A 27297-nucleotide genomic window follows, 5' to 3' on the forward strand; every position below is an offset into this window, starting at 1 on the left:
AACAAATTCCTTCAGAGGATCTGGAGTGTGGACTGAAAAAACACAGGGCCTCGGGAGCCGCCCTGCTAGTGTGGGCAGCGACAGGGCAGATGGTGAAGGGAAGTGTCTTCACATTTCGGGGGCAGGAGATCTTAATGGTTTCTAAAACTTAAGTTCATTAAGTCATCAGAACGTGCTGTTTGTTCCCACTTAGAAGCAGCAATAAGCAAGGATATAATTCATCCGCTAAAAATGTTCTCAAGCCCAAAATAGCTCTGTGGATGGACCCACACAACCCACAGTTCTAAGCCCGAGGGTGGGGCCGCAGCCAGAACCTCTCTCTTGTGCTAGTCGGGACCCCACCCGGCTCTGCTGTTTCTCCATACCCACACCCCTGCCCCACCCACCTGCGGGGCAGCAAGGCACCACCCCCAGCATGCTGTGACCACAGGCGTTACAGCTCCTACCCTAGGGTGGGGTCCCTAGGGTGGGGTCAGGGCCAGGGGGCCGGGAGCTGGTGGGAAATGCGAATCACACCCCACCAGAACCAACCAACAGGGAACCAACGGGGCTTGAACAGGCTCTCGGGGGATTCCTACACAAGCTGACCTGTTTCTTCTGCTGCAAACTCCTCTGTCTCCAGGCCTGAACCCTCCCTTTCTCACCTCCCCCCACCTCAAACTCCATCGGCAAATGCTCTCAAGGCCTCTGACCTCTGTGGGCAGTGACTTCTACACTCATCTTGAGGTCTTTAGGAAAAGGAAGATGGTTAAAAAAGCTTCCCAAATGTTTATGCTCTGAAATCCTTAATCTGCCCTCTTGTTGCACCAGTTCATCTGGACTTAGGAAGTTCCTACCCACCTCCCAGCAGACAAACAGCCTCTTCATCCTCCCACCCAGTCCTGGACACTAGGAGCATTCAGGGACCGTCATCATAACCGCCCAGTGAACCAAGAGACAAGGAGACGTAAGATGAGGGATCATCAGCATCAAACAGAGCAGCAAACATTACCAGAGTGATTTCTCCACGATTTTGGTCCTGAAAACCTCCTCCTGGTCTAGGTTCACGGTGCAGTAACAATCACGCATCTTGTTTGGCCCCGGGTATGTGGGAAGATTTTTGGCTTCACCTAAAAGTAAATGTAAATCTACCATCAGTTTTGCATGGAATTACTTAGTCTCCTAGTTAATCTCAGACATCTTTCCCAATGATGGGTTTATTCCACAGCAAGGCACCTGCTCACTTCTGTATATTCTGTACATTTTCTTGTCATCACCAGTCAAAGTGCTGAAGAAAAAACCACTTGTACTGTTACATGAAGGTGACATACATTAACCTCTAAAACAATGGATTCCTGTAAAAGTAGGGATCCATCAGAAACTAACGATTGCTTCCTTTTACCCACATTCAGTCAGTTCAGTTCAGTCGCTCAGTCGTGTCCAACTCTCTTGCAGCACGCCAGGCCTCCCTGTCCATCACCAATTCCCGGAGTTTACTCAAACTCATATCCATTGAATCAGTGATTAGTCCCTTTAATATTTTTAATGTTTAAATCATTGTGTGTGTTAATCACTCATTCGTGTCCAACTCTTTGCGACCACATGGACTGTAGCCCACCAGGCTCCTCTGTCTATGGAATTCCCCAGGCAAGAATAGTGGAGTGGGTTGCCATTTCCTTCTCCAGGGGATCTTCCCAACCCAGGGATTGAACCTGCGTCTCCTGCATTGCAGGCAGATTCTTTACCATCTAAGCCACCAGGGAAGACCTTAAATTATTAAGATACTCAGAAATTTTAAAATTTCAGTCACCTTTAAGAATACAGCTCAGCAGCATCCTCCTTTAACTACAGCACACTTGCACAATCAACCTCAAGAACTCTTTCATCTCACAAAACTGAAACTCTTCATCTATGAGACAACAAGCCCCATTTCCCCTCCTGCAGCCCACCTTCCAGCTTCTGTCTCTGTGACCCTGACGATCCAGGGACCTCACAGAAGTAGGATCACCATGTTTGTCCTTCTGGGTCCGGCTAATGTCACTCAGTGCCAGGTCCTCAAGGCTCATCCATGTCCTGGCCTGACTCAGTATTCCCTTCTTTCTCGAGGCTGACACTTTGCTTATCTATTAATCCCCAGGTCTCTTTTTATTCTGATTAATTTGATAGTATTAGGTCAAAGTTGGGGCAATAACCAAGGATCACAGAGTCGGGAACGACTGAAGTAACTTGGTGTGCACACACAAACAACAGCTCCAGTGAGGAGAAGTCCAGGGGACCAGCTGTGCCCTTGCCTCCCCTGCGTGCTGGGAGAAAAGGCATGAGCTGCAGGCAGCCTGGTGCCACCAGCCCATGGTGCCTTTGACCCTGGGTCTGACTGGAGACCTGCTGGGCCCTCTGCCAGGAGCCGGGGTGAGCTTGCTGCGGGCCACCGCGGCCCTTTGCACGTGGACCAAGTGGGAGCAGAGGGGGCTTCTCCTCCCAGGTAAGAAAGAAGGAAGCCTCTCAAGGAGCTCCTGCCTCCCAGGGGCCTCTTGTTCCCCAGACGCAGGGCCAGGAAGGGGGCCGGGTCTGAGCACCCAGCACCACCGGAGCAGTCCCAGGCGGCGACACCTGCCAGTACCACCCAGGGGCCGCACCTCCACCCCTGGTTAAAGCTGAAGGAAAAACAACAACAACAGAAACCAAACCAAAACCAGAGCAGAAGTTCCTCAGAGCTTGGCACCCAGAACGGCCACACCTACACCCCACAAACACACTTGACTCTGCTCTCGGGGAAACACGCAGTTTGCAGCTTCCTGCCGCAGCCTCTGACGGGCAGAGGCGAGTTTGCGAGCCCAAAGCCTCTCTTTCAAGCTTCTCATTAATGTCATCACTTGGGAAAGAGGAGAGCAACAGGGTAAAGAAGTCATGCAATAACCAAGTGGATATTTTCTGTGCCAATAAATCGAGTGTTCTGAGGCTTCCTAGCAGCCCCGGCTGCAACCTGAACACACACACCTGCTGCACTCCGGGACCTGCCACACACGTGCCTGGGACCCCAGGCCTCCCCTCTGGGCCTCAGCTTCTCAGCCATGAGGTGTGAGGACACACGTCTCAGGTTCCTCTAACTCAAAAGCTTCTGTGGGGTTTTCCTGTGGGAATCGTCAGGGAATCATCAGTGACTCAGATGGTGAAGAAAAAGAAATAACCAATGAATGTTTTCCTACGATTACCCCCATAACACCTCAATGCTGCAAGGCCCTGGACACCCGGCCACTCTAGGGGAGTTGGGCATAGAAACACAGACAAGCTGAGAAGGGCGCGTGATTCCAGGCAGCTTCCAGCCCCGTCATGAAGTGTCTAGAGACAGATTTTCCATAGGCTCCCGGCAGACGCAAGCGCTCACATGTACTCACGCAGGTGCATGCAGACCGTGACGAAACGCATCCGAAGGGGCCCATAGACTTCCTGCCCGCTTCCCGAACTGGTGCTCACAAACCTTCCCCCGAATCCACTCTGACTTCCCTGCTGACACTGCTAGGATGTGACTGCACTTCCTGTTGGAAATTTTTTTTTTTTTGCAAGAAATGAGATATTTAGCTGCAAGTGCCTGTGTTTCTTAAAAGAAGAATTAAATCTTTTTAAAAAAGTTTTACTGGAGATGGCCTCTAGTGGAAAACACAGGACGGGGATTTTTCCTGTCTATTCTCCTAAGAACCTCAAAACACAAGCAGCAGCAGTTGACACTTCTCTTCAAGAACAGAAGAGATGGAAGTGCCTTCTCTGAACAACCAGTTAAAACTGTGAGATGCTGAACATGGCCTCCCACCCCCCACCCCACCCCCATGGTTACAGAAACATCCTGGTTGCTATGACGATGGCAACATCAGAGACCAGCCAGGCACCGGAGCCAATGTTAACAAGTGACTCAGGCCAGGAGGGCTGGGAGAGGCCCGTACCCCGTCTGGCCACGTCGTCCGCCTGGCCCTGCACCTGGAGACGCTGCCACGGCCACAGGGCAGGAGCGGGTCCCGGCCTCACTAGAGCAGAGGACGTCTCTTCCATGTGCGTCCCTTCTGCCACAGGCTGGAGGTCGTTTTCTTCCTGACTACAGACTATGGGGCCTTTTCGCCCCTCAAATGAGAAGATAGATGTGTTCTTTTTTCTCATGTGTGGAGCTGTTTACCTAAGAAGGCAAAGTCACTCCTGGTATTCAGTGGGTGCTGATTATTTGATAAATGAATGGATGGATAAATGCCTGCAAAGAAAAAGGAAAGTAAACTCTGGTTTCATTCTAAGAGCCAAGTAAGTCACATTACCAAACGTGTTCCTCCTGTTAACCACGACTCCGAAATGTATACTATTCACCCAGAATGACTGTCTGCTGGGGGCTTTGATTCAGACAGCAAATCTGTGCCAAGTATCATCTCTGAATGCTGAATTTACTGACAGACATAAAAGGCGGCACCTAAAAACCAGCAATAAATCAGCGCTGAAGCAGCAAACCTGTTTCTAATTAAGGCGTCAGGCCGTGGTTCCTGGCCACTGCTGGCCACGCTGCCCGCACACGCCAGGTGACCACGGCCAGAAAGACCCAGCCCCGCAGACGGCGAGTCTCCAGCCTGGCCCGGCAGAGGGCTGGGCCTCCTGCGGGCCGTGGGTGGTCTCCACAGCTCCACCAGGTTCAGCCCAGACCAGGAAGCCCACTGCCCTGCAGGGGCAGCAGCGTGGTCTGCACCCCATGAGGCTGTTGCTGGCCCAGCCGGCCCGGCCCCCACGTCCACAGGCTCCCCTCCGAGCGGCTCTGACCTCGGTTGCTGCCCTCATCCGCCCCCAGGGGGACGCCCAGCAGTGAGCCGGGGCCTCAGATCTGCCGTGTCCACGAAGCACGGGACCTCTGCTCTGCCCTACTACGTAGGCTGGTCCTCAGCTCAGCTACAGGCCGAAGTCTGTAACCACACGTGACCAGCCACAGGAGCCCCAGGCCGTTGTCCTTCAGAGACAGCCCTCCCCAGCCCTCCCCACGCACAGGGGCAGCACCTGGTGAGGGGGACACAGCCCCCGGGCTCCCGTCTCTCCCTCCAAGTACCTGTGGGCCTATGGAGTCTGCTGGCCAGTGTAGCTCCTTGTAACTACATAAAGGCCCATCTCCCACCAGAGATCAGTTTCACGATGAAAACATTCTCTTTCCTTGAATATGTTTTTAACTGCCTTGCTATTTTCTTTTAACACTTGATATTAAATAGAACAGCTTCTCAGATGGTTCAGGGGTAAAAAGACCCCGCCTGCAACGCAGTAGACACACACAACAGTCGCAGGTTGGTCCCTGGGTCGGGAAGACGCCCTGGAGGAGGAAACGGCCCCCACTTCAGTATTCCTGCCTGGGATATTCCATGGGCAGAAGAGCCTGGTGGGCCACAGTGAATGGGGTCGCAAAGAGTTGGACGATGGGGCGACCGAGCACACACACACATTAAAAGAACGAACATCCCCACAATCAGATGAGGCTAGATTTCTGAATCAAGTTACAGGCAGCCTCCTCTAGCGCAGGCTGATTTACAAGCCGGGAGGGCTCCGGGCTGAGCTGCCTAACCCAGAGCACACGGCCAAGGTCCTGACCCAGAGCAGCAAGGTCAGCTCCAGGTACTGGGGTAGGGGGGCATACCCAGGACCCAGGAAGCCTCGCAAACCTGCATCTCAGATCTCCCCCAATTTCCAAAAAGAACCAGTGACAACATGAAAGACAAGAATAAAATAAGGCTGCTAGAAGGAAATTAAAGTCTAACATATGACAGGAGAGAGGAGAGCTACACCTTCCAACCCACTGTGAGTGGGTCAATGACACACCCGGGCGCTGAGTCCCCAGGAGCTAATGAACACGTGGAAATGGCAGAACACACAATTCTCAGGATTTGCCTAAAAATGAAACTCACCAGCTCTCCAAGAGGAAACTCTATGAAAAGACAGGCAGGCATGTCTTCCGAGAAACTGTTACAGAAGATGCAGAAACGCCCTCCGGGGCCCTTCTCTGCACTCGGGTGGGGACGCAAGTGATGACCTGTGACGAGCACGCAGCACAGGAGGGGCCAGTGATGGCCCCCCAGGCAGCCAGGAGCCCCGGGAAGAGACCGATGGGGCTCTGTTCCCTGCACGGACACCACGGAGTCGCCCCTTGGACTCTGGGCCACGAGGCAGAGGGACCCCAGAGCCGCTGGTCACCCGCTCCTCACCGTGAGCCACAGTCATGCCTGCTCCTGCTTCCTCTCTGCATCCAGCATGGCTGGGCAGACGGGGAGCACTCCCAAAACCTGTGTTCCAGCGAGTCAAGGAGCAAACCCATGATGACCTGGTCTGCTGGGCGCTGACCACGCGGCAGCCTCTCCCCAGACACACAGCACGGGGCGTCACAGCTCCTGTGCCGCCCCTCCTGGGGGGGCTCCCACATCCCTCCCTCTGGTCTGGGCTGGCCTCAGGGCCCTGACAGACCAGTGGCAACTGCAGGGCTTCCTGGGGGAGGTCAGAGCCACGGGCCTCCACCCTGGCCGCTGGACACTGGTGCTCTGTGCCTGGAGCCACAGGCCAGGCCCCGCTACCATGCAGGTGACCCAGGAAGCCCTGGCTGGCCTGGCCTTCCAGCACCCCATACGGTGACAGAGGCCTCAAGAGCCCGCAGGGCAGCCTGCCCCCCAGCTGCCCACCAGAGCTCCCTCCCGGCTGCATGTCCAGCCCATACGCTGCCCTGACGTCCTGAGAGGTGACGGTGCAGTGCTCAGATGCTCAGGTGCTCGGGCAAAGTGGCATCTCCCCACCCCACCCACGGTGACGACCCAAAGGTGCGATGCACCGGCTGCAGTGCGCCCAGGAGGTCCTGGGCGTCCCTTCGGGTGAGGAGACCCTGCCCTGCGCTCCTGGTGCATCTGGCTCTGACGCAAAGGCCCTCCGACTTGAGAATGATGACCGTGCGGTGGGGAAACGAGGGCTCCGGCGGGCCATGGGCAGCTGGGCCAGGGCACGGGCACGCTGCGGTGGGCGACCCTCGGGCCGGCTGTCCCCACACGGCGACTTCAATTCTGAATTACCTGACGCTGTTTAACACTGGTGGTTTCACACGTTTCTAATTCCCAACTCTCACGCCTTTTGCGAACTCAGAAGGTCAGTCGTGCTGGGCCACGTCTCCACCATGATGGTCACCGGCCAGGTCGGGGCGGCCCCGCCCAGGGGCCCTGCCTGCCCTCCTGCGCTGAGACCAGCAGAGTTTATCTCATCACCACCTAGGCCTTGCGGAAGCATCACCCAAGTGCAAACATGAGCCCAGCCATGCGGGGGCGCCCCTCCTGCCTGAGGCCTCCTCCCACCCCAGAAGCTTCCGTCTCCCCCATGGCCCAGGCACGGGTCACCTTGAGTGCTGGGCATCTCCGACTGAATGGACGGTCCCGTGGGGCCGAAGGAGAGGAATCTGGGGCACAGGTCCATGCACCCCTGCAAGTACAGGGGGCGGAGCAGGCACCACCCTCCAGGCTCCCCAGCCCAGGGCCCCCACACCTGCAGAAGCCCCCAGCGTCCGAGCCAGCGGGGACACAGGGGCTGCAGGGGCAGGTGGGGGGGCGGGTGGGGGCCCCCCACCCTGTTGCCCCTCGCTGGACCTCACGTAGCCGCCCCCGGAAGACCCCACAGACCACCTGCCCACCCGGAGCGCTGCTCTCTCTGGGCTGCCGGCAAGGGGGCCTCGGGGTCAAAAGGCAAGTGTCACTGAGGCTCCGGGGGAAAAGAGCCACAGGCACGAAGGAGCTGGGTGGGGGTCATGCTCAGACCGGTTTTGTGGACAACACACCCCCAGAATCACTTAGATCTTCTGTCTGAACTGAATTCAACGTGTTCAGCACCTGAAACACACAAAATGTTAGGCAACTTTGCTTTCACTTGGACGCCGGTCTTTTCCCAACGAGAAAAAAAGGGTATGCTATATTTTCTTGTGCTTTTCTAATTAAGCCAGAAATAAAAATAGTGTTCTTGGACAACAACTCAGTCCTGAAATAAAAGCTGTGAAATTAAGTCAGGGGAAAAAGAAACCACGCGTCTCCTTTATTTTATAACGTTGTGGTGAACAGGTATTTCTGACTCCCTGGAAACTGAAATTTTGTGCCTCTTTTTCGGAAATACTTTTTCACCTAATGCTGCATTTCTAAGGGATGCTAAGACCAGCAAAGAGGAGGGTGTTTATGGCTGTCTCCCCGGCCTGGGGACACACCTGGGCAGCCTCCTGACGAGCCTGCCCGGAAGACGGGACCTGGAGCTGGACCTGCCGTCGGGCATCAGGAGCCCAGCAGGCATGTGAGGGGCGTGGGGGCACGCGGGCCCCACCCTTCAGGGTCCCTCGGGGGCAGGACACACAGGAGAGAGCTGGCACATACGCTCAGTCAGGCCACAGCCCTGTCACAGGCCCCCACATCCTGTCACACCATCTGACAGGTGTGGGGGTCACACGGGGGCCTCCGCCCACACCCTGGCCTGGACCAGCCTCAGCGAGTGACACCCGTCACTGGCATCCCTGGCACCCATGCCTCATCTGGGCCCCTCAAAGATGGAGTAGGGACTGCAACAGCTGGGTGTCCTCCCAGAAACCGCGTACTGTGACCGCCTGCTTCGACAGGCCTGAACACACCTGTAAACTGCAAACTCTCAATTAATTTTCACATACCAAGCTCAAAAAGAAGCTTCTGGAAAACAAACTAAGGAAGCTACTTAAGTCAATAGGGTCGAGAATGCCCTTATGTGAGACACCGTGACAACTGAAACAGGAGCTGAAGCCGGATTGTTGCAGCTTCACCCCAAGTCAGGGCCCCCCAGCTCGGCTCCACAGACCCTCCACCCTCTAGTCCTTCATGCGTTACTAACTGCACGGGGATTTCCAGGAGGTTATCAGGAAACGGCATGGGATAAGGAGTCAAGGTAGCTGAGAGGGAGAAGGAGATAAAAGAGATGGCAGGGGTATCACAAGATGCTGTTTTAATGCAACAAACTAAGATGAAGACAGCATGGAAACTTCTGGAAGAATGAGGCCTCCTGGACTCGAGCTCCCCAAGGGCAGGGAGGCCACCCCCTGGGGTCCCTGAGCCTCTGGGCAGGATCAGGAGGTGCCGGGACACAGACAGTGCAGAACAGAAAACAGTCCACAAGACGTGCCTCCACGACCTCAGACAGGGGCGGGGACCCAGGAAGAGCCAGGAAAGGGGTCCAGCGCCTGGCAGTGGACACGGACGGGACACCCCACAGCTGGCCCCCCAACAGCCGTCTTACAGGTGCGAGGGTCTACAGGTGTGTACATGCATGCTTTTTGTTTTTTAACAGAAAAATGTATTGAGACAGGGTCAGCGGACCACAGAATTCACCCATTTAAAATGGACGATTTAATGTTTCTAGCACATTCACAGGGTTGTGTGCAACTAGCTCAGTCGGTAAAGCATCTGCCTGCAGTGCAGGAGACCCGGGTTCGATCCCTGGGTCGGGAAGATCCTCTGGAGAAGGAAACGGCTACCCGCTCCAGTATCCTTGCCTGGAAAATCCCATGGACAGAGGAGCCTGGTGGGCTGCAGTCCATGGGGCGCACAGAGTCAGACCCGACTGAGCGACTAAGCACGCCACCCCTCACACCCCCTCCCTCCCCCTCCCCAGGTCCAGGCAGCTTTGTTCTGCCCAGGGGCCCCTGTGGTCTGACTGGGTGTCAGTTCAGGGCTCAAGTCCCCCCCTCACATCAGCAGGTCCCATTCCATCTTCACTGCTCAAGTGTGTTCACTGGTCCACAGTTTGTAACTTGCACACACATCTATCAAACTGCTAGGCAGACCACCGCATTCAAAAACGCTCCTTCCCAGATTCTTGCTAGAACCGAGTCATCAAAACTGTGCGCCTGTCCAGTCTGAGAGGTAAAAATGCTGTGCGCTCTGCTGTCCATTTGTTACAAAAGGCTCTTATTGTAGGACCCGATTCCATTCCATTTATTCGGGGCTCAAAGCCGCTCCCAGCCTTTCTCCTGTCCCTCTTCCCCCTCCTTGGCAGGACAAGTTTCCCCACACCCACCCTGCCGAGGCTGGCACCCCAGTTCTGACGGAACCGTGAAGACGAGGTCCAGGGAGCTGAGATTTGGCTGTCAAGTTCTGACCTTTCCAAGTGTGTGCGCACCTACGCTCCTGACTAGCTCCAACACCCTGCGGGGTGCGGCCCGGAGGGGCAGAGGACCCCACGGCCAGAAGCTGCCAGTGGCGCGCCAGCCGGGGTGAGGGCTGCTGCAGTGCAGGTTCCTGGATTCTGACAGCAGAACATTCCTAAAAGTTGGCATTAGCGTTATTTTGGATTCCAGGAGGGAAGACAATCTGGAAAATATGATTTTGGGGAAAGTTGCCAAGGGCACTGTGGCCGTGGGCCCGCCAGGCTCGGCGAGCAGGGGCGGGCACCTGGCCTCCATCCGCAGAGGGAGGATCCAGGTTTGTTTTCCAGAAGTGATCCAAAGATGACCCCACCGTGTCTACGCTGGTGCTACTTTTGCTTTTCTTTCTTTTTTCCCCACACCCTTTTCTGAAATAGTCCTGGCTAGAAGCTGAGAAAGAAAAGTTCTTAGATGTTAACAAAAGATTAGAAAAACCACTTTCTTTCTTATAAATTCAGAACTTGCACTAGTACATCTGGTATAAAACACAAAGTTTTGGAAAGAATTTTAAGTGCAAGGTGTTCCTTCACCCTTTGAGCCTGGCCTGGGGGGGCCACTGCCCAGACCCTTTCAGACGGGGGGACCCCGAGGTCCGAGACACCAGCCAGGCCTCACCCAGGTCAGCTGTCTCTGTGCATACCTCCGGAGTGTGGGGGCCGCGGAGGGCCTGAACCCCACACCCTCTGCGCTCAGCACACCCCACTCCCCGCGTCCGCAGCAGCTCCTGTTCCAGTCGGGGCGTCTCCGGGAAGGAGGGCAGCCACGACACAGCCGGTCTGCTCACTCGCGTGACCTCCAGCAGGCACGCAGGACCTGCGCGAGCACGCGTGTTGTGCGCCGGCCACGGCAGCTCCGCAGGATCAGCACCGACCAGAACCCCGGCAGGCGTCTCGTTCTCACAGCAGACCTGCCGCAACGGGGCACAGCCCTCAGCTGGGCCCCTGAAGACCTCCTGAGGCCCACAGCCCTGGTCCTCAAGCCTCTGCCATTTCGCGGAGGTCACCTGTGCCCGTGGTGCCAGCCCCGCCCCCCGGCCCCCTGTTTAAGACACCAGGCGACTCTCAGCAAACAGGCGAGCAAGGAATATGCTTGGTACTAATGGGCCCACTCAGAGGTCAGGGGGCCTGGGCCTGCAGGAGGGCCTTGGGCTCATTAACCGTCTTATCTTGGCTGAGTGGGAACCCTGTGGCCAGCCACATGCACCGCCTCGCAGAGGAATCAGGAGGCGGAAGAGGGCACCCTGAACGCGGCGGGAGGCAGCTGGACTGCAGCTGGGCTCCGCACCCAGAGACCAGGGGGCAGCCCTGGAGCCATGGAGGTGGGGAGGCCGGGAGGCAGGGGGCGCCCCGGAGGCGGGACCCCTGCAGGCGGCGAGGGGTGCAGGAGGAGCAGGCCAGGAGAGGCTGGAGGCTGGCTGAGCCAGAGGAGGGGGGACACCCCAGGGAACACTCCGGAACACAGGCTTCCCTGTGCTTGAGGCCACAAGAAGATAAGCAGCTGGAAGACACACAGGTCAGGGGCGGGGGAGGCGGGGCCTCGCCAGGGGTTCACAGAATGAAGTAATAAAAGCTTCAGAACTGCGTCTAAAGGGTTGCAGGCTCTGTGCTCAGCTGTGATTCATCCACACGAGTGTCTCCTGGGCAGGAAGTGTCTCCTGGGCGGGAGGGCAGCAGCAGGGTCCCAGACCCACCAGCCAGCTGGGACCATGTGTCCCCTGGCGGGGGGGAGGGGGTGAGTGTGTGTGTGCCCCCAGGGTGGGGAAGGGGGCCCGTGTGCCTCGGGGGTTGTAGGGTCCATCACTGACCAGCAGAGTCAAATGACCTGATAGCCACTGTCTGCCTCGCGGCCTCTGAGGGCGCAGCCACCCAACACCCACTTGCCAGGGAACCAAGGCCCAGAGCCACCAGGCAGATTTGAACCAAGGGACGTCTGGGCTGCTGCCCACGCTGCAGGTGCCTCTTGGTCAGAAGGCTGCGTGTCTGAGACGCGAGCTGAGTCCACCTCCTCTGGAGCTGGAGAACCGGGTACTCAGCGTCTTCCGGGCAGTGGCTGCCAAGCCGGGGCTTTCCGATGTGACTCCATTCCTCTGACAACGGCTGCTCGCCGGCTGGTGGAGGCTTCCTGAGAAAGAGCCCAGGGTGCGCCCCTGGGTGCGAGAGGCCACCGAAGCGAGGTCCAGGACGGTCCCGATCACGGCGGCATCCCCGACCAGCAGGGCAGGCCGCCAGGCCAGGATGCTGAGCTCCATGCCGGGCCAAGCCTCCGCAGCACGGCTCCCGAGCCCGGTCACTCCCACTGTAGGTTCGCCAGTCACCAGGGACAGACAGGCGCTGGCCGCAGCAGGGGTGGAGCCTGCCAGGGACTCACCCTCATTCTTGCCCTCAGGGCTCCACGCAGCGCCCTGGAGGCCTGACACAGCCGCTCCCCTGAGAAGCCCCGTCGTCATCCCTTTTGGTTCGGGGAGCAGAGTCTCTGTGGATGACTAGAGGTCCCAAGAAACACACAGACAGCAGAGGGCAAGGCTGTGGACTGGCTGCCCAGAAGGTGTATGCGGCTCCGGGTCATCATGGGTCAACGGCCCTGCCCAGAGCAGCGGCCGGGTCAGGGCCCCGCAGAGCTCACCAATCAGCGTGCCCGCAGCTGAGGGAGCCAGCAGGTGCAGAGCAGGCTGACCAACGCACATGCAGCAGGACCCAGGCCCCAGGTCGTGGCCCCTGCCCTGTCCCTGGGCACCGACCGGGCTGCAGGCTGAGTGCTGGGTGGGGGCGTGTCCAGAACCGAGGCCTCCTCCAGGTGGTTCTCATCCCATCAGAGCGTGAGGGTCTGAGAGGCCTGCAGGTGCCAACAAGCATGAAGAATCCCGGGATCCAGGCCCGGTAGGTCTGTTCCAAAGACCTCGGTTCTCCCATGGGAGCTGGGCTCACGGACCCAGCCCGGGGGTAGCCTCCTGCCACGTGCAGCCAAGACAGGCCCGGAGCCCCAGAGTGCAGCCTCAGAGCCCCAGGTCTACCTGCTGAACCCCCAGTATCCGTGAGCACAGGCGTGAGCCCTGCAGTGCAGCCTCAGAACCCCGGGCCCACCTGCTGCCCCCCAGCGTCCGTGAGCACAGGCCCGAAGCCCCCGCAGTGCAGCCACAGAGCCCTGGGCCCACCTGCTGCCCGCCCAGCTTCCGTGAGCACAGGCTGAGAGCCTCGCCGAAGTGCCTCCCTGGACCCCGGCCGTCGGGGATGCTGGCGACTTCCAGGAGTGCCCACTCCAGCGACCTACCTGCAGAGACGGCCTGTAATCTGCTGCTTGCAGAGAACCACAAGCCAAACCCACGCCAGCCACCGGGTCTGAGTCCTCGTGGCAGTTTTAGGACAGGAGGAAACAGTAAAATTAAGACTTTGGTTTTTCCTTTCTCATTCATTACTGGAAAGACCAGCCAAGAGCGAGATCAGGTTCCACGTCAGAGAGGGCGGCAGGGCTGTGCCTCTAGCAGTGAAGGCCTGCTGGCTGTCCAGGGCGTGAGCACGCAGCCGCCGTCACTCGGACAGAGATCAGTGTTTTTACATAACCACATCCGTCGTTTGTTTAGTTCAATGACAGCTTAGAAGTCCTCCCGCATTCTGCAGGTCATTCACAATAGTTTCCAAAACGTTCCTCATGCCTGGCAGCTGGGAGAGGGGGTGGGGTGCGGGGTGAGTCCTCAGCCCTGTGCCCATGTGGAGCAGGTGCACACCCCGTGGAGGATGGCTGTGTCTTGCCTGGACCCACAGCAGCCTTACAATCCATCCGGAATTTGTCTATTATGGTTAGAGATACGATGTAACTTATTTCAAGCCAGACGGCCAAAGAAGGCAACGTCACGTTCTCCAGGGAACCAGTGTGTCTCTGTTATGAATTAGGTGCTCATATGTGTTCTGATCTGCTCCATGTCCTCTGCAACACTGTCTTATCTGTTAGGAACCTAGGAATATCTGCCCAACGTTTTAGAGTCGACTACATCTGTCCACTAAAGGAGACACACACGCAAGCTAACACTTCCACCCCTCATCCACCCAAGGGGACAGCACACTTCCATGACTCACTTCCACGCACAGCTCGCCCACCCCAGGGAACAGGGCCTCCATGCAGACAGCGGGCACACAGCCCTTCACCTCCTACACAGTCTTTCCTGGCTTAAATCTCATGACACCTAATAAACTGAATGCTCCACATTTACTCTTTAATTTATTCTTATCTGAATTAAACCACCCACTGCCCACTCATGGTGTACTGTGCCCGAGCAAAACACGGGACTTTACAGAAACTTCTCCGGCCATGCCGCTGGCCGGCCGCGTGCCATTCAGGCCGAGCACCAACCCCCAGTCCCTGGAGCCACTCCTCTCAGCACTCATATTTTTAGCTCCAGAATCTGAGCCCTTGGCTGGCCTAGCCTGCCTGCTTGCTAATCAACCACGGCCCAATTCACCACTTTTCATGAATTGAAATGACCTGCATTCACAGAAGAGGCCTGCCTAACACCCACCACCGCTTCTGAGAAAGGTGGGGTGCTTCCAGCCACAGGGCTGGGAACCAGGCCAGAAGACCAGAGAGGGCAGAGGTCAGGCCAGGCAGGGAGATGGGGATGAAGGCTGGGAAGGCAGAGGGCAGAGGGCATGTCCCTGAATTAATAACACAGGAAGCAGCTAGCATGGTGTGAGCTGTCAAAACAGCAGAACGACCACCCAGAACTCCTGAAACACAGAAAGGGCACCAAAGAAGCAGAGGCCCACGGCCCACGCACATCCCGAGCACCCACAGCAGAGCCTGGCAGACCTGGCGGCTTGTCCCGTGCCCCCTCCTCGCACGACCCTGGTGCCACCGCCCAGCCCGTCACTGCCCGTGGAAGGGTCCCCACTCCTGTCCCTGGAGGCCCCACCCTCACCCTCCTGGGGACCCCAAGCGCCAGGTCAGAGTTCAGGCGGCTGCCACCCCGCATCCCCGTCGGGAAGCCGGTACATGCCACCCGCAAGATGCTGGCTCCTGTCACCTGCATGCCACCTGAGCCTCCTGCTCCCACTCAGCCCTCCCAACATGGGGGCTGACATGGTCACCACACCATGGCTCTCCTGGGGCTGGAACCTCGGGGAGAGGCGCCTGCCGAGCGTCCACTCCCACTGGGTCCACAGCGGGTGTCATGACCCCCCAGTGACAATGAAAGCCCTTCAGCGTGTGCATTTCTGAGCCACCCCAAAGGTCCCATGTAAGTCAGAGTCCTTGCACAAAATCCTGGTTCCACAATCATCACAGGGAAGGTCCACTCCATCACAGGGAGGTGTCCAGCACACTGAAGCGGCAGCGAGTGGGCAGGTCACCATTCCCTTCAGAGCTGCATGTATGGTCAGGGCAGACCTGGATCCAGACATGGAGCATGGCGCCCACAGCCTGACAGGGTCAGAATCCCAGGGCGCTCCCAGGGACATGCCTCTGCAGAGCCCATGGCTGGCCAGACTCCTGCTCTGTGAGTGGCCGCAGGACGTCTGGCGGCTTCTCTTTGGTCCAAACCTCCAGCACTGAGGTCTCGGTAGACAGCAGGTGCTCTGAAGTGCTGAGGTCTCGGTAGACAGCTGGCGCTCTGAAGTCCTGAGGTCTCGGTAGACAGCTGGCGCTCTGAAGTCCTGAGGTCTCGGTAGACAGCAGGCGCTCTGCAGTCCTGAGGTCTCGGTAGACAGCAGGCGCTCTGCAGTGCTGAGGTCTCGGTAGACAGCAGGCGGTCTGAAGTGCTGAGGTCTCGGTAGACAGCTGGCGCTCTGCAGTGCTGAGGTCTCGGTAGACAGCAGGCGCTCTGAAGTGCTGAGGTCTCGGTAGACAGCTGGCGCTCTGCAGTGCTGAGGTCTCGGTAGACAGCAGGCGCTCTGCAGTGCTGAGGTCTCGGTAGACAGCAGGCGCTCTGCAGTGCTGAGGTCTCGGTAGACAGCAGGCGCTCTGCAGTGCTGAGGCCTCGGTAGACAGCTGGCGCTCTGCAGTGCTGAGGCCTCGGTAGACAGCTGGCGCTCTGCAGTGCTGAGGCCTCGGTAGACAGCTGGCGCTCTGCAGTGCTGAGGTCTCGGTAGACAGCTGGCGCTCTGCAGTGCTGAGGTCTCGGTAGACAGCTGGCGCTCTGCAGTGCTGAGGTCTCGGTAGACAGCAGGCGCTCTGCAGTGCTGAGGTCTCGGTAGACAGCTGGCGCTCTGCAGTGCTGAGGCCTCGCTAGACAGCTGGCGCTCTGCAGTGCTGAAGTCTCAGTAGACAGCTGGCGCTCTGCAGTGCTGAGGTCTCGGTAGACAGCTGGAGCTCTGCAGTGCTGAGGTCTTGGTAGACAGCAGGTGCTCTGCAGTGCTGAGGCCTCGCTAGACAGCTGGCGCTCTGCAGTGCTGAAGTCTCGGTAGACAGCTGGCGCTCTGCAGTGCTGAGGTCTCGGTAGACAGCTGGCGCTCTGCAGTGCTGAGGTCTCGGTAGACAGCTGGCGCTCTGCAGTGCTGCCACCTTGTTCTTGGTCCACTGCCCCACTCCACTCATCACAGGCTCCTCCCATCAGCCCAAACACCAGGCCAGGCCCTCATGGCCCGTTCACAGCCACCTCTGTCTTGACTCTCTCAGAGCTCAGCCTGTCTGCACGGGGCTCCTCACTGACTCTCAGCCTCAAGGCGTGTGGGCCCAAGGACACGGGGCTGACATTGTCCCCACTTACAGCTGCTCCAGGTGGAACAGCTAGAACTACAGAACCCTGTGGATGCCACCAATGTGCTTGGGGAAAATTCCAGGGGGCTGGTGTCTCCAGGAAAGATGCAGCTGCACGGCCCGTCCCCACGCCTGCACGCAGGACCGGCCTCCCAGCAACACCATAAAAAGACTCAGCACTTCAAGTACATACGTGACACGCTCCTTCCAAAGTGGCCTGTAACCACACAAGCTGCTCAAAGCCCCTCCGAACTAACAGCAGAGTGTGCTGAGCCTCCGTGCCTGGCCGGTCGACCCCGGGGAGCTGTCGACCCCAGGGGGCTGTGGCCAGGTCACTTCACACAGTAGCGGCGACTCAACACAGAACATGCCCAGCCTCACTTCTGCTGACAGACTCCCCCTCCCTCCAATTCCAAAGTGGGGGGTGGGAGTGTGGAAGCTGCAGAAGCCAAGAGAGACCAGCTCCTGGGGTCCCGGGTTCTGCGGATGGGGTGCCTCTGTGGGATAGGACTAGCTGGTGCAAATACAGGGGGGCACCCCATGTCTCCTGGGCGTCAGCTCCATGCTGTGGGCTGTGGCAGGGCGGGGGGACTCCACCTGGAGAGTGACAGCCTCTGACCCTCAGGAGCCTGGCTGCAGGGGAGGAGGACAGCTGCCCTCTAGCACCGAGTGCAGCCAGCCTGCAGACACCCGTGCAGGGCGCACCGCGGGGGCCGGCTCAGCTTTGACCAAGCAAGTGAGCAAATCTCAGGCCTTGGGACCCTCGAAACACGACCACGAGGCCCCATTCCGGAGCCACTGCCCTGCGTGGATCCACGTGGGCTGAGGGGCAGAAACTGGAGGAGCGGGTGAAGGTCCCTGTCTTCTCCCACCTCCGGGGGGCCCGCAGCCTTCTCATCCTTGGGGGCAGCAGAAGCTGAGGGTCTCAGAGCAAAGGGTTTCAAAAGGCGGTCCTGCCCCTCGGGGAGGCAGAGGTTCGCCTCGGGGCAGGGCGTGCAAGGGGACACGGCAGGTGGATGGGCAGGGGTGGCAGAGAGCAGGGGCACCAGGGCCAGAGGCCAACAGAAGCTGGAGGCCCTGAGAAGCCTCTCCTGACCGTGGTCCTGGGCAGCGGGCTGAGCAGCACTGGCTTGGATGGTACCACCACAGGACCCAGAGGCTGTGCGTCCCACGCACTGCAGTGCATAGGTGGGGCTTATTCAGCGTCAGGTCTCCTAAGGGGGTCTCCCCCTCAACAACCTCGCCTCATTCCCCACACTCTATCGGCAGATATGGCTAGGCGGTGTCCCCTCAAAGCCCCAGCACCTTTCCTCCATCTGCTGAGGGGTGACGAACGAAAGGAACATCAAACCAGCTTGAAAGACACTCGAATCCCTACCGCCCATTGGGAAAAACCACGGTGCTTTTCACAAACTTCTAAGAGAGAAATAGACGAGTGAGAAAGCCAGGTTGTAGCCCGTGTCGCCCACACTTCAGGACTAGACTGCCTACTAGAGACGTGCTGGCCAGCATGCTATTCCTGAACTTAGCCATGACGCCCAGCAGACACTGAGGCCTGGGGACTCTGCATGACCTGCCGTTTGCTACCGCATAAGGAGGCCAAACCGCAGTTTATCTGAGGAGCTTAAAATCAACTTCCCCTGATCACGTGCTGACGTCTGTTCTGGATTTCCTGGGGTTTCCTTTATTAGACTTGAGCCCACGTCTATCTTGGAAAGGACTCTGGGTCACCTCGGCCTTTCTCATATAAGGGAGGACAGTTAAAGGCAGAGGGACCGTGGAAGTGGGCGTGTCCCACCCTGGGGCCCTCGGGGAAGGACCACAAAACTGCTTATGCTGCACAACGGGCCAGGGCCTCATCCCACCTCTAAAAATGCCTGCTCTTGGTTGGTCTTCAAACTTCACGGCCCAAATGAGTGGAACCTTATTATACATTTGATTATATTTATCAAAGCAACTTGTTTTGCTTCACTCTTCACTAGCCTTTGTTTTCTCTTATCCATTAATAAAGTTGGGGCAAGTTTCTGGAATGAGCTCAGAGGGGGTTGAACACGTCCTCCACCCTGTCTGGTGTTGACGCCTCAGTAGCCCCATTTCCAAGTGCAAGAGAAGCAGATCCCCCAAAGTCACCCGCGAATGACCCCCATTCACCGAGGACTGGAGACTGAAGCTGGACGCCCCCTTGGCCGGTGTCCACCTGCACAGAGCAGCCCGGCCCGTGGAGAGGCCGTGGTTGCAGGGGCTCAGCTACAGCAGAACGCCCCAGCCCCCCGAGGGCTCCCCTCGCTGGTGGGTGACGTCTACACCTCGTCCCCACGTGAGACGAGAGACAGGGCAGCGTCCCAGCATCTCCGGGCAAAGTCAGCACAGGGGCCGCCGTCCCCACCCAGCGGGGGTTGCAGAGACCGCAGACAGCACCCCAGGTTTACAAAATAGCTAACTGAGTCATTAACGCCCACTTCTTGTCATGAGAACATCGAGCCACAGAGATAAAACCACAGAATGATCCAGAAAAAAAGTTACAGAATTCAACACATGGTAAATAGCATCAACTGTCACCTAAAGTCCGTAACGGGGGCTGTTCTTCCTGTTTCTCCCCAAACACATGCAGCCTCGTGTGAACCTTCCAACCACACCAAGTGCCCTGGGACACACTCAGAAGTCAGAAGCCCATCCCACTTCCTCCGGCCGCTGCCTCCTCGGAAACCGCCTCCTGGCGATGCCGCGGCACCAGCTCCCGCGGGTCTGCGCAGACTGTGAGCTTGTGCTTCTCAGGGGGCTCTTCGCCTTGAAGTCACAGTCGGCGGCCCACAGAAGCACCCGCACTCCAAAGAGAACGCGCAGGCCCAGGACCATGGCCGAGCTGATGGCACCCTGGGGTTCCCTCGTGGGGGCGCCACACGGCTGGGGAGGTATGGCCAGGCCCCTGTGCAGAAACGAGCCCACCCTCTCCAGCCCAGCCCTCCCAACATGGCCACATCCGCCCCCAGAATCCGCAGCCCAGCCCTGGATCTACTGCTCACGAAAACACCTTTGGCTCAAGAACCCAACGCTGTGATTCCAGCAGGTCTGAACCCTTCTGAGCCTTCTCTCCTCCCAGTGAAGGGAGGGAGGGGAAAGAGATGACAGTTACACTCTACCCTTTAACAATCCTGTGAAACAGCTTTTAGTGCCCTCATTTTAGACGCTAAAGCTGAGGCACACAGAGGTCATGACTTGCCATAGGATACAGAGTAGAAGTGTCCCCAGCTGCCTGGCCACAGGGTCCCTGCCCCAGGGGAGGGCCCAGGACCCAGAGCCCTGCCCTCCTCGCCCACACCCCGAGCTGTCAGGCAGCACCTGCTGGTCCAACTGCGGGCGTCTCTCCATCAGGCAAGCACGGGACCTAGCTGCTCCTTGCCCCCACACTCCTGAGGCGAGGCGAAAAGTATGAAGGACCCACCGGGTATTCACGGGGGTCCACCACAACCCCTTCTCCTGGACTCGCCCATGCACAGTCAGGCGCTGCACTGCAGGGGAGGGTCTCCACCCACCGGGTCCACCAGCGTGACGAACAAAAAGTCCCTGAGCATAGCCACCTGTCCCCATGGGGTGGTTGCCTGGCTAGAACTGGGCTCTGAAGGAAAGCAGAAGGCCTAGACACACTGGCCAGGCACCCGTGGGGACCGTGAGCCTGCAGCGGTCCCTTGGAGCACCAATGGGAGGCTATCACCCACCCCGAGATGTCTGCTCTCGAGGCAGGAACAAGCGGGCCTCCTGCTGGTTCTGCCCTGCTCCTGGGTGTCGTCTGAGTCACTCAGCTCACGGAGCCAGGCAATGCCCCAGGTAGGGGCCTCCCAGAAGACCGATCCCTCACGTTGCCCCCATCAAGAGCCTCACCTGCAACTCGTGTTCTCCACGGCCATTCCCCTTCTGTCCCCCACCCTGCGCCCTCGCTACACGGACCACACAGGTGACGAGGGACCCTGAGGAGGAAGAGACAGAAGACCAAAGTGCGGGACCACAGCCGGGTCCCAAGCAGGCTCCCCGTCCAGGGCTCTACTTTACCTGAGGAGGCTCGCACCTTGGAAACGCAGACACACTAAAGGGGACCTACAAGCAGTATCCTGTCCCGCCGCCCTCTGGCCTCTGCTCTGCAAGGAGCCTTAGACGCCTTCGGGATGAGACAGCTCTGTCGTCTGCCCGTCTGCCGTGGGGAGCGCCCCCCGGGGCTGTGGGCCCAGGGCAGGGACACCTTCGGACAAGCCGCGCCTTACAACAGAAAGCAATGTGCTGACATTTAGCATATTCTTAATGACAAAAGTAGGCACTGCTCTTGTTCCACGGGGGTCACTGTCTTTAGAAATCTTTGTGCACACAGTTTCTATCATTTCTGAGAACTCTCCAGGTTTGGAAAGCATGCTGTGTGCAGCGCGTGCTGTGCACGCATCTCACGGGTCTGCGTGTGCGCGCGTGCATGTGTGTGCACACCTAGGCGCCCACTCCTGGTGGAACAGGAGGAGCAGGCAGATCCCTCCAGTCTTCCTCAGTGGCCCCCAAGGCCTGAAAGCCCCATTTACTGTTACTCCCAGAACGCATGAGTGTGCAGATGGGTTTGTCTCATTTACCATTCAGTCTGTAAACCCTTGGAAGGCAAGGCCTGAGAAATGCCCGGTTTATGACTCCACAGGCCTGTGTGAAGGTGGCGTCCAGCTGCCGTGGGACAGGCAGGGAGGCAAATGTCACCCCACCCTTGGGCCAACTTCACCTAAAGGTCAGTCCAGGGGATTCGGAATCACCCCTGAGACAACCTCTGAGCACCATGTGCAGGGAAAAGAGATTCTGAAGACTAATTTTCCCGCAACCAGTGCTTGTGATTACATCAGGCCAAGCTCAAAGTTCCCGCTGCTGCTTGGGAGTGACCCTGAAAAGCCAGTCCCTTACACGGCCCTCCACGTGCTGGCCACCAAGCCACCCCATCCCTGACTAAGAACCAGCACGTGTATTCAGGCCTCTAACATGTCCCAGATCAGACACGCAGCAACTTCCCAGCTGTTCTGATATCTTCTGTCCAAAAGGACGCCTTGACTACTTTCAGGCCCCGTGACACTAAATCTGGACTAAATCCAGACTGGCCTCCAGCACGAGGGGGCTGAAGAGATCCATGTGCTCGGGCCAACACCCACCACCATCAGCTCCTTCTGGCCGCAGAAACTCCTACTTCATGAAACCAAACTGGGGGTCCTAACCCAGTTAGCCGTAGCAAAGTCAGTTTGGCCGGCAGGAGTGCTTTCGGAACAAACAGACCTAAATTGTTACCAATCACACTGAATCGGGTGCAGGTGAAAAAGATGTAGAAGCCCCTACTCGGGCAGCCTGGCCTGCCCCTCCTCTTCACTCCTGCCGGGAAGGCCGGCCTGTTGGGAAAGACGCTGGTGGAGAGGGAAAGGCCCTGCGGAGAAGGCCGGAACACCCGCCACGAAATGAGCAAACAGAAAGTCAGGAGACTGAAGAAAACCGCGGGCACAGGGGTTTTCTGCCCCCGAGATCCTTTCCTTCCGGTCAGGACGCGCACAAGCACATGCTCGGGTTCAAATGCTGAGAAACTCCCTCTCCAGATACGGAGGAGGAGCCGAGCGGAGCAGGAAATGATGAACAGAAAAAGGAAAGCCATGAACTCCAGACGGATGGGGCCAGCTGGGCTCAGGAGGCGCAGGGTCCTCTGGCCGCCCCTCCCGATGCCTGGGAGGCATCACAGAGGAGTCGCCAGGTCTCAGGGCACAGCCAGGAGAGCCGGGGTGGTCAGGCAGCTGCAGCCCACCCAGCTTGGGGCTCGGGTCCCACCAGGCAGGGTGCCGGCTTCCAGGGAGCTGGGCTCCGCACAAGGGCAGGTGGGCACGAAACAGGAGCCTCACACTCGGGGGCCCCAGCTCCCCACCCACCACAGCTCATGCGCCCTGCTCACGGTGCTTCCCTCGCCTTAACCAAGGCCTCTCACTTGATCCCGTGGTCTCCTGGCAGTCCGGCCCTGCCCGGAGTCCTAGGAGCTCGCCAAGGGCTGGGGACTCCCACCTGAACAGAGCCAGGAGAGAGAGCAGCCAGACACAGGCAGGAAAGAAGCTACAGGAAGAGCCTGGCTTGTAGACCAAAAGTGCCAACGGTTTCTGATACAAACACAAAACATGAAGAAATCAAAAACAATTGCAGAAAAAACACTCAAGTCACAGAAACGGCAAAGGCAGGTGTCCCAGTAGCGACCTGGGACCTGGCCAAGCTACCCTCAGGGCTCTCAGATGGCAGGTGCCCCCAAGCACACCCCCACAGACCCCAGGGTTCGGCCCACATGAGCCCTGTCTGCAGCCGTCACCACGCCTGGAGGAAGAAACAAGAGTGAGAATTGCTTGAGGAACTGGAACCTTTTCTAAACTTCGCACACCTGCTGCACAGACAAGGCTGCTTCCCTGGTCCCGCTGCCCCCAGACAGCCCCCGGGCATGTGTGCACGCACAATCATGCTCTGACAAGAGGAGCCCCCGTGAGGTGCTAAAGGCAAACAATTCCTGCTCCCAGCCAAGCCCTTGGCCTCAGGGGCATAGCCCTCTCTGGGGGAGCCTGGGGACCCTGCACGCCGCCAGAAGGCCCTGGACATGCTGCACCTGGGTGGGGTGTGTCCTCTATGTGAACATCATATACAAAGAGCTCTCTGCCCTTGAAAGTCACCCCTACAAAGCAGATAAAATACCCAATTGTCTGATCGTAAGTTAAAAACTGTTTATGGCGGTCAGCCCCAGGACAGGCCAGCAGGGCGGTCGGAGGAGGCTGAGCTTGCCAGCCACAGGCCTGAATGATCTGGAAATCCCCAGCCCGCCCGCACCCCAGAGGCCATGGGAAAACCCACCCATCACAGCAGCGCACTGCAGTCTTCCACAAGGAGTCGGTGCAGCAGCAGCCCCTGGGGCCTGCACACTGGCGGGATTCCTGGAACCAGGTCGTGCTCCTGCATTTCTGCTGACAGCTCTGTGCTCCATCTGAGCTCTCCCTGGAAAGCCCCCATTCAGCTGGGCCCAAACAACCAGAGATCCAAGGCTTGAGGCTGGGACGGAACCTCCTCCCCCACCCCCACCCCCAAGTTCAACAGCCGCCCGCCCCGGCCACCACTTGTTGCCTGCCCAGTCTGGGAGCTTTTCCTGCACAAGGCCACCCCTGGGCCAGCAGGAGGAAGGGATGGTCAGAAACCAGAGGGCAGGCGTCAGGAAGAAACAGTGCTGCTCTCACCACACAGCAGCCTGCAGGTTGTCCACGGGGAGCCCAGCCCCCCGCTCTGACCACGGGGAGCCCAGCCCCCGGCTCCGACCACGGGGAGCCCAGCCCCCCGGCTCCGTCCACGGGGAGCCCAGCCCCCGGCTCCGTCCCCGCGGAGCCCAGCCCCCGGCTCCGTCCACGGGGAGCCCAGCCCCCCGCTCTGACCACGGGGAGCCCAGCCCCCGGCTCTGTCCACTGGGAGCCCAGCCCCCGGCTCTGACCACAGGGAGCCCAGCCCCCGGCTCCGTCCCCGCGGAGCCCAGCCCCCGGCTCCGTCCACGGGGAGCCCAGCCCCCCGGCTCCGTCCACGGGGAGCCCAGCCCCCGGCTCTGACCACGGGGAGCCCAGCCCCCGGCTCTGTCCACGGGGAGCCCAGCCCCCCGGCTCTGACCACAGGGAGCCCAGCCCACCTCCCCCCGGCTCTGTCCGCGGGGAGCCCAGCCCCCCGCTCTGACCACGGGGAGCCCAGCCCCCCGGCTCTGTCCACTGGGAGCCCAGCCCCCGACTCTGTCCATACGGAGCCCAGCCCCCGGCTCTGACCGCGGGGAGCCCAGCCCCCCGGCTCTGTCCACTGGGAGCCCAGCCCCCAACTCTGTCCATACGGAGCCCAGCCCCGGCTCTGACCGCGGGGTGCCCAGCTCCCCCGGCTCTGTCCGCGGGGAGCCCATCCCCCGACTCTGTCCACAGGGGAGCCCAGCCCCCAGCTCTGTCCACTGGGAGCCCAGCCCCCGGCTCTGACCACAGGGGAGCCCAGCCCCCGGCTCTGTCCACTGGGAGTCCAGCCCCTGGGTCTGTCCATGCGGAGCCCAGCCCCCGGCTCTATCCCCGCGGAGCCCAGTCCCGCATCTGAAGCGTGATCTCAGGTGAAGTTGCTCAGTTGTCCAACAGCTCAAGAACCTTGGCTGGGAGGTGGTCAGCAGGCCCTGACCTCACTGTCCTGACCTCACAGGTGTCGCTTGGCTGAGAATGTCCCCAAATGCTCTTTCCAAGATTCTCAGGGAAGGGGAGGCCCTGGAGGGAAGTCAGCTGTCTGCTGAGGAAGTGACTTGACAACACACCCTAGAGGCTGTTCCTCATTGACCTGGGTAATTACAAGTTCATCATCAGACAACTGAGGCAGTCCCCTCTCTCACTGTGTGACTTTGGGAAAGTGACCTGGCCTCTCTGAGCCTTGGGGGAGGGGCCAGAGAAAACATGTGCCTGCACACGGCACAGAGTCGCGACCCAGACTTGGACGCGACCGTGTCCGCAAGGACACCTGCTGCTCCCCGGCATGTCCAGGGCCCTGCAGGCAGGTCCAGCAGCGTGAAAAAGGCCGGAGCACAAACTCAGGTCAACTGGCCGTTCCAGTCCCTCCCACAGAGTGAAAAAGGAAAATGACATCTTTTCCTTAAAAGAAAAAAACACGAGGCAAAGCTACAAGAAGACCCAGGGGCACAAGCAGCTATCCTCAGCCACCAGTGTGAGGAGGTCCTGGGGGACCACTCTGTGTGGCCTCTGGAAAGGAGAGTCACACAGAAATAAAGGCCCTGACTCTGCTGTGAAAGTGCTGCACTCAATATTCCAGCAAACTTGGAAAACTCAGCAGTGGCCACAGGAACGGAAAAGGTCAGTTTTCCTCCCAATCCCAAAAAAAGGCAATGCTAAAGAATGTTCAAACTACCGCACAATTGCACTCATCTCACACACTAGCAAAGTAAAGTTCAAAATTCTCCAAGCCAGGCTTCAACAATATGTGAATTGTGAACTTCCAGATGTTCAAGTTGGATTTAGAAAAGGCAGAGGAATCAGAGATCAAATTGCCAACATCCGTTGGATCATCGAAAAAGCAAGAGAGTTCCAAAAAAAATCTATTTCTGCTTTATTGACTGTGCCAAAGTCTGACTGTGTGGATCACAACAAACTGTGGAAAATTCTTCAAGAGATAGGAATACCAGACCACCTGACCTGCCTCCTGAGAAATCTGTATGCAGGTCAAGAAGCAACAGTTAGAACTGGACATGGAACAATGGACTAGTTCCAAACAGGAAAAGGAGTACATCAAGGCTGTCTATTGTCACCCTGCTTATTTAACTTATATGCAGAGTACATCATGTGAAATGCTGGGCTGGATGAAGCACAAGCTGGAATCAAGATTGCTGGGAGAAACATCAGTAACCTCAGATATGCAGATGATACCACCCTTATGGCAGAAAGCAAAGAGGAACTAAGCCTCTTGATGAAAGTAAAAGAGGACAGTGAAAAAGTTGGCTTAAAACTCAACATTCAAAAAACAAAGATCATGGCATCCGGTCCCATCACTTCATGGGAAATAGATGGGGAAACAACAGAAACACTGAGAGACTTTATTTTTTTGGCTCCAAAATCACTGCAGATGGTGACTGCAGCCATGAAATTAAAAGACGCTTACTCCTTGGAAGGAAAGTTATGACCAACCTAGACAGCATATTAAAAAGCCGAGACATTACTCTGCCAACAAAGGTCCGTCTAGTAAAGGCTATGGTTTTTCCAGTGGTCATGTATGGATGTGAGAGTTGGACCATAAAGAAAACTGAGCACCAAAGAACTGATGCTTTTGAACTGTGGTGTTGGAGAAGACTCTTGAGAGTCCCTTGGACTGCAAGGAGATCCAACCAGTCCATCCTAAAGGAAATCAGTCCTGAATACTCATTGGAAGGACTGATGGTGAAGCTGAAACTCGAATACTTTGGCCACCTGATGCGAAGAACTGACTCATTGGAAAAGACCCTGATGCTGGGAAAGATTGAAGGTGGGAGGAGAAGGGGACGACAGAGAATGAGATGGTTGGATGGCATCATTGACTCGATGGACATGAGTTTGAGCAAGCTCCGGGAGTTAGTGATGGACAGGGAGGCCTGGCGTGCTACAGTCCATGGGGTCGCAAAGAGTCGGACACGACTGAGCAACTGAACTGAACTGAACTGACTCTACACACAGATCATACCCAACCGGATCCACTGTCAAGTTCAAAACAAAGCTCCAGACAAGGTGAATTGTCAGCATCCCTCCCTCAAATGTCCTGAAAATCCAGAAGCCCAGGCCCCTTCCTGGGATCCCAGCAGCTCTGAAGAGCGGCCGAGGGGGAACCAGTCCCAGGAGAGGCTGGCGTCCAGGCCCTGGTCCTGGTCCTGTGGAGGAACCAGCGGCCAC

The 27297-nt window shown here is 58.0% G+C and overlaps 1 protein-coding gene across 1 annotated transcript in view; it reads right to left on the minus strand.

Annotated features, from left to right (window-relative positions):
- Nucleotides 1-27297, minus strand: part of RASA3 (RAS p21 protein activator 3) — an 85383-nt gene that overhangs the window by 51427 nt on the left and 6659 nt on the right. Inside the window, exon 2 of the mRNA XM_065901743.1 lies at nt 992-1109. Within this exon, the coding sequence (XP_065757815.1) occupies nt 992-1109 (118 nt within the window). The remainder of the gene's footprint in view (nt 1-991; nt 1110-27297) is intronic.

The sequence above is a fragment of the Muntiacus reevesi genome, chromosome 11, assembly GCF_963930625.1.
Source record: "Muntiacus reevesi chromosome 11, mMunRee1.1, whole genome shotgun sequence".
NCBI lineage: Eukaryota > Metazoa > Chordata > Mammalia > Artiodactyla > Cervidae > Muntiacus > Muntiacus reevesi.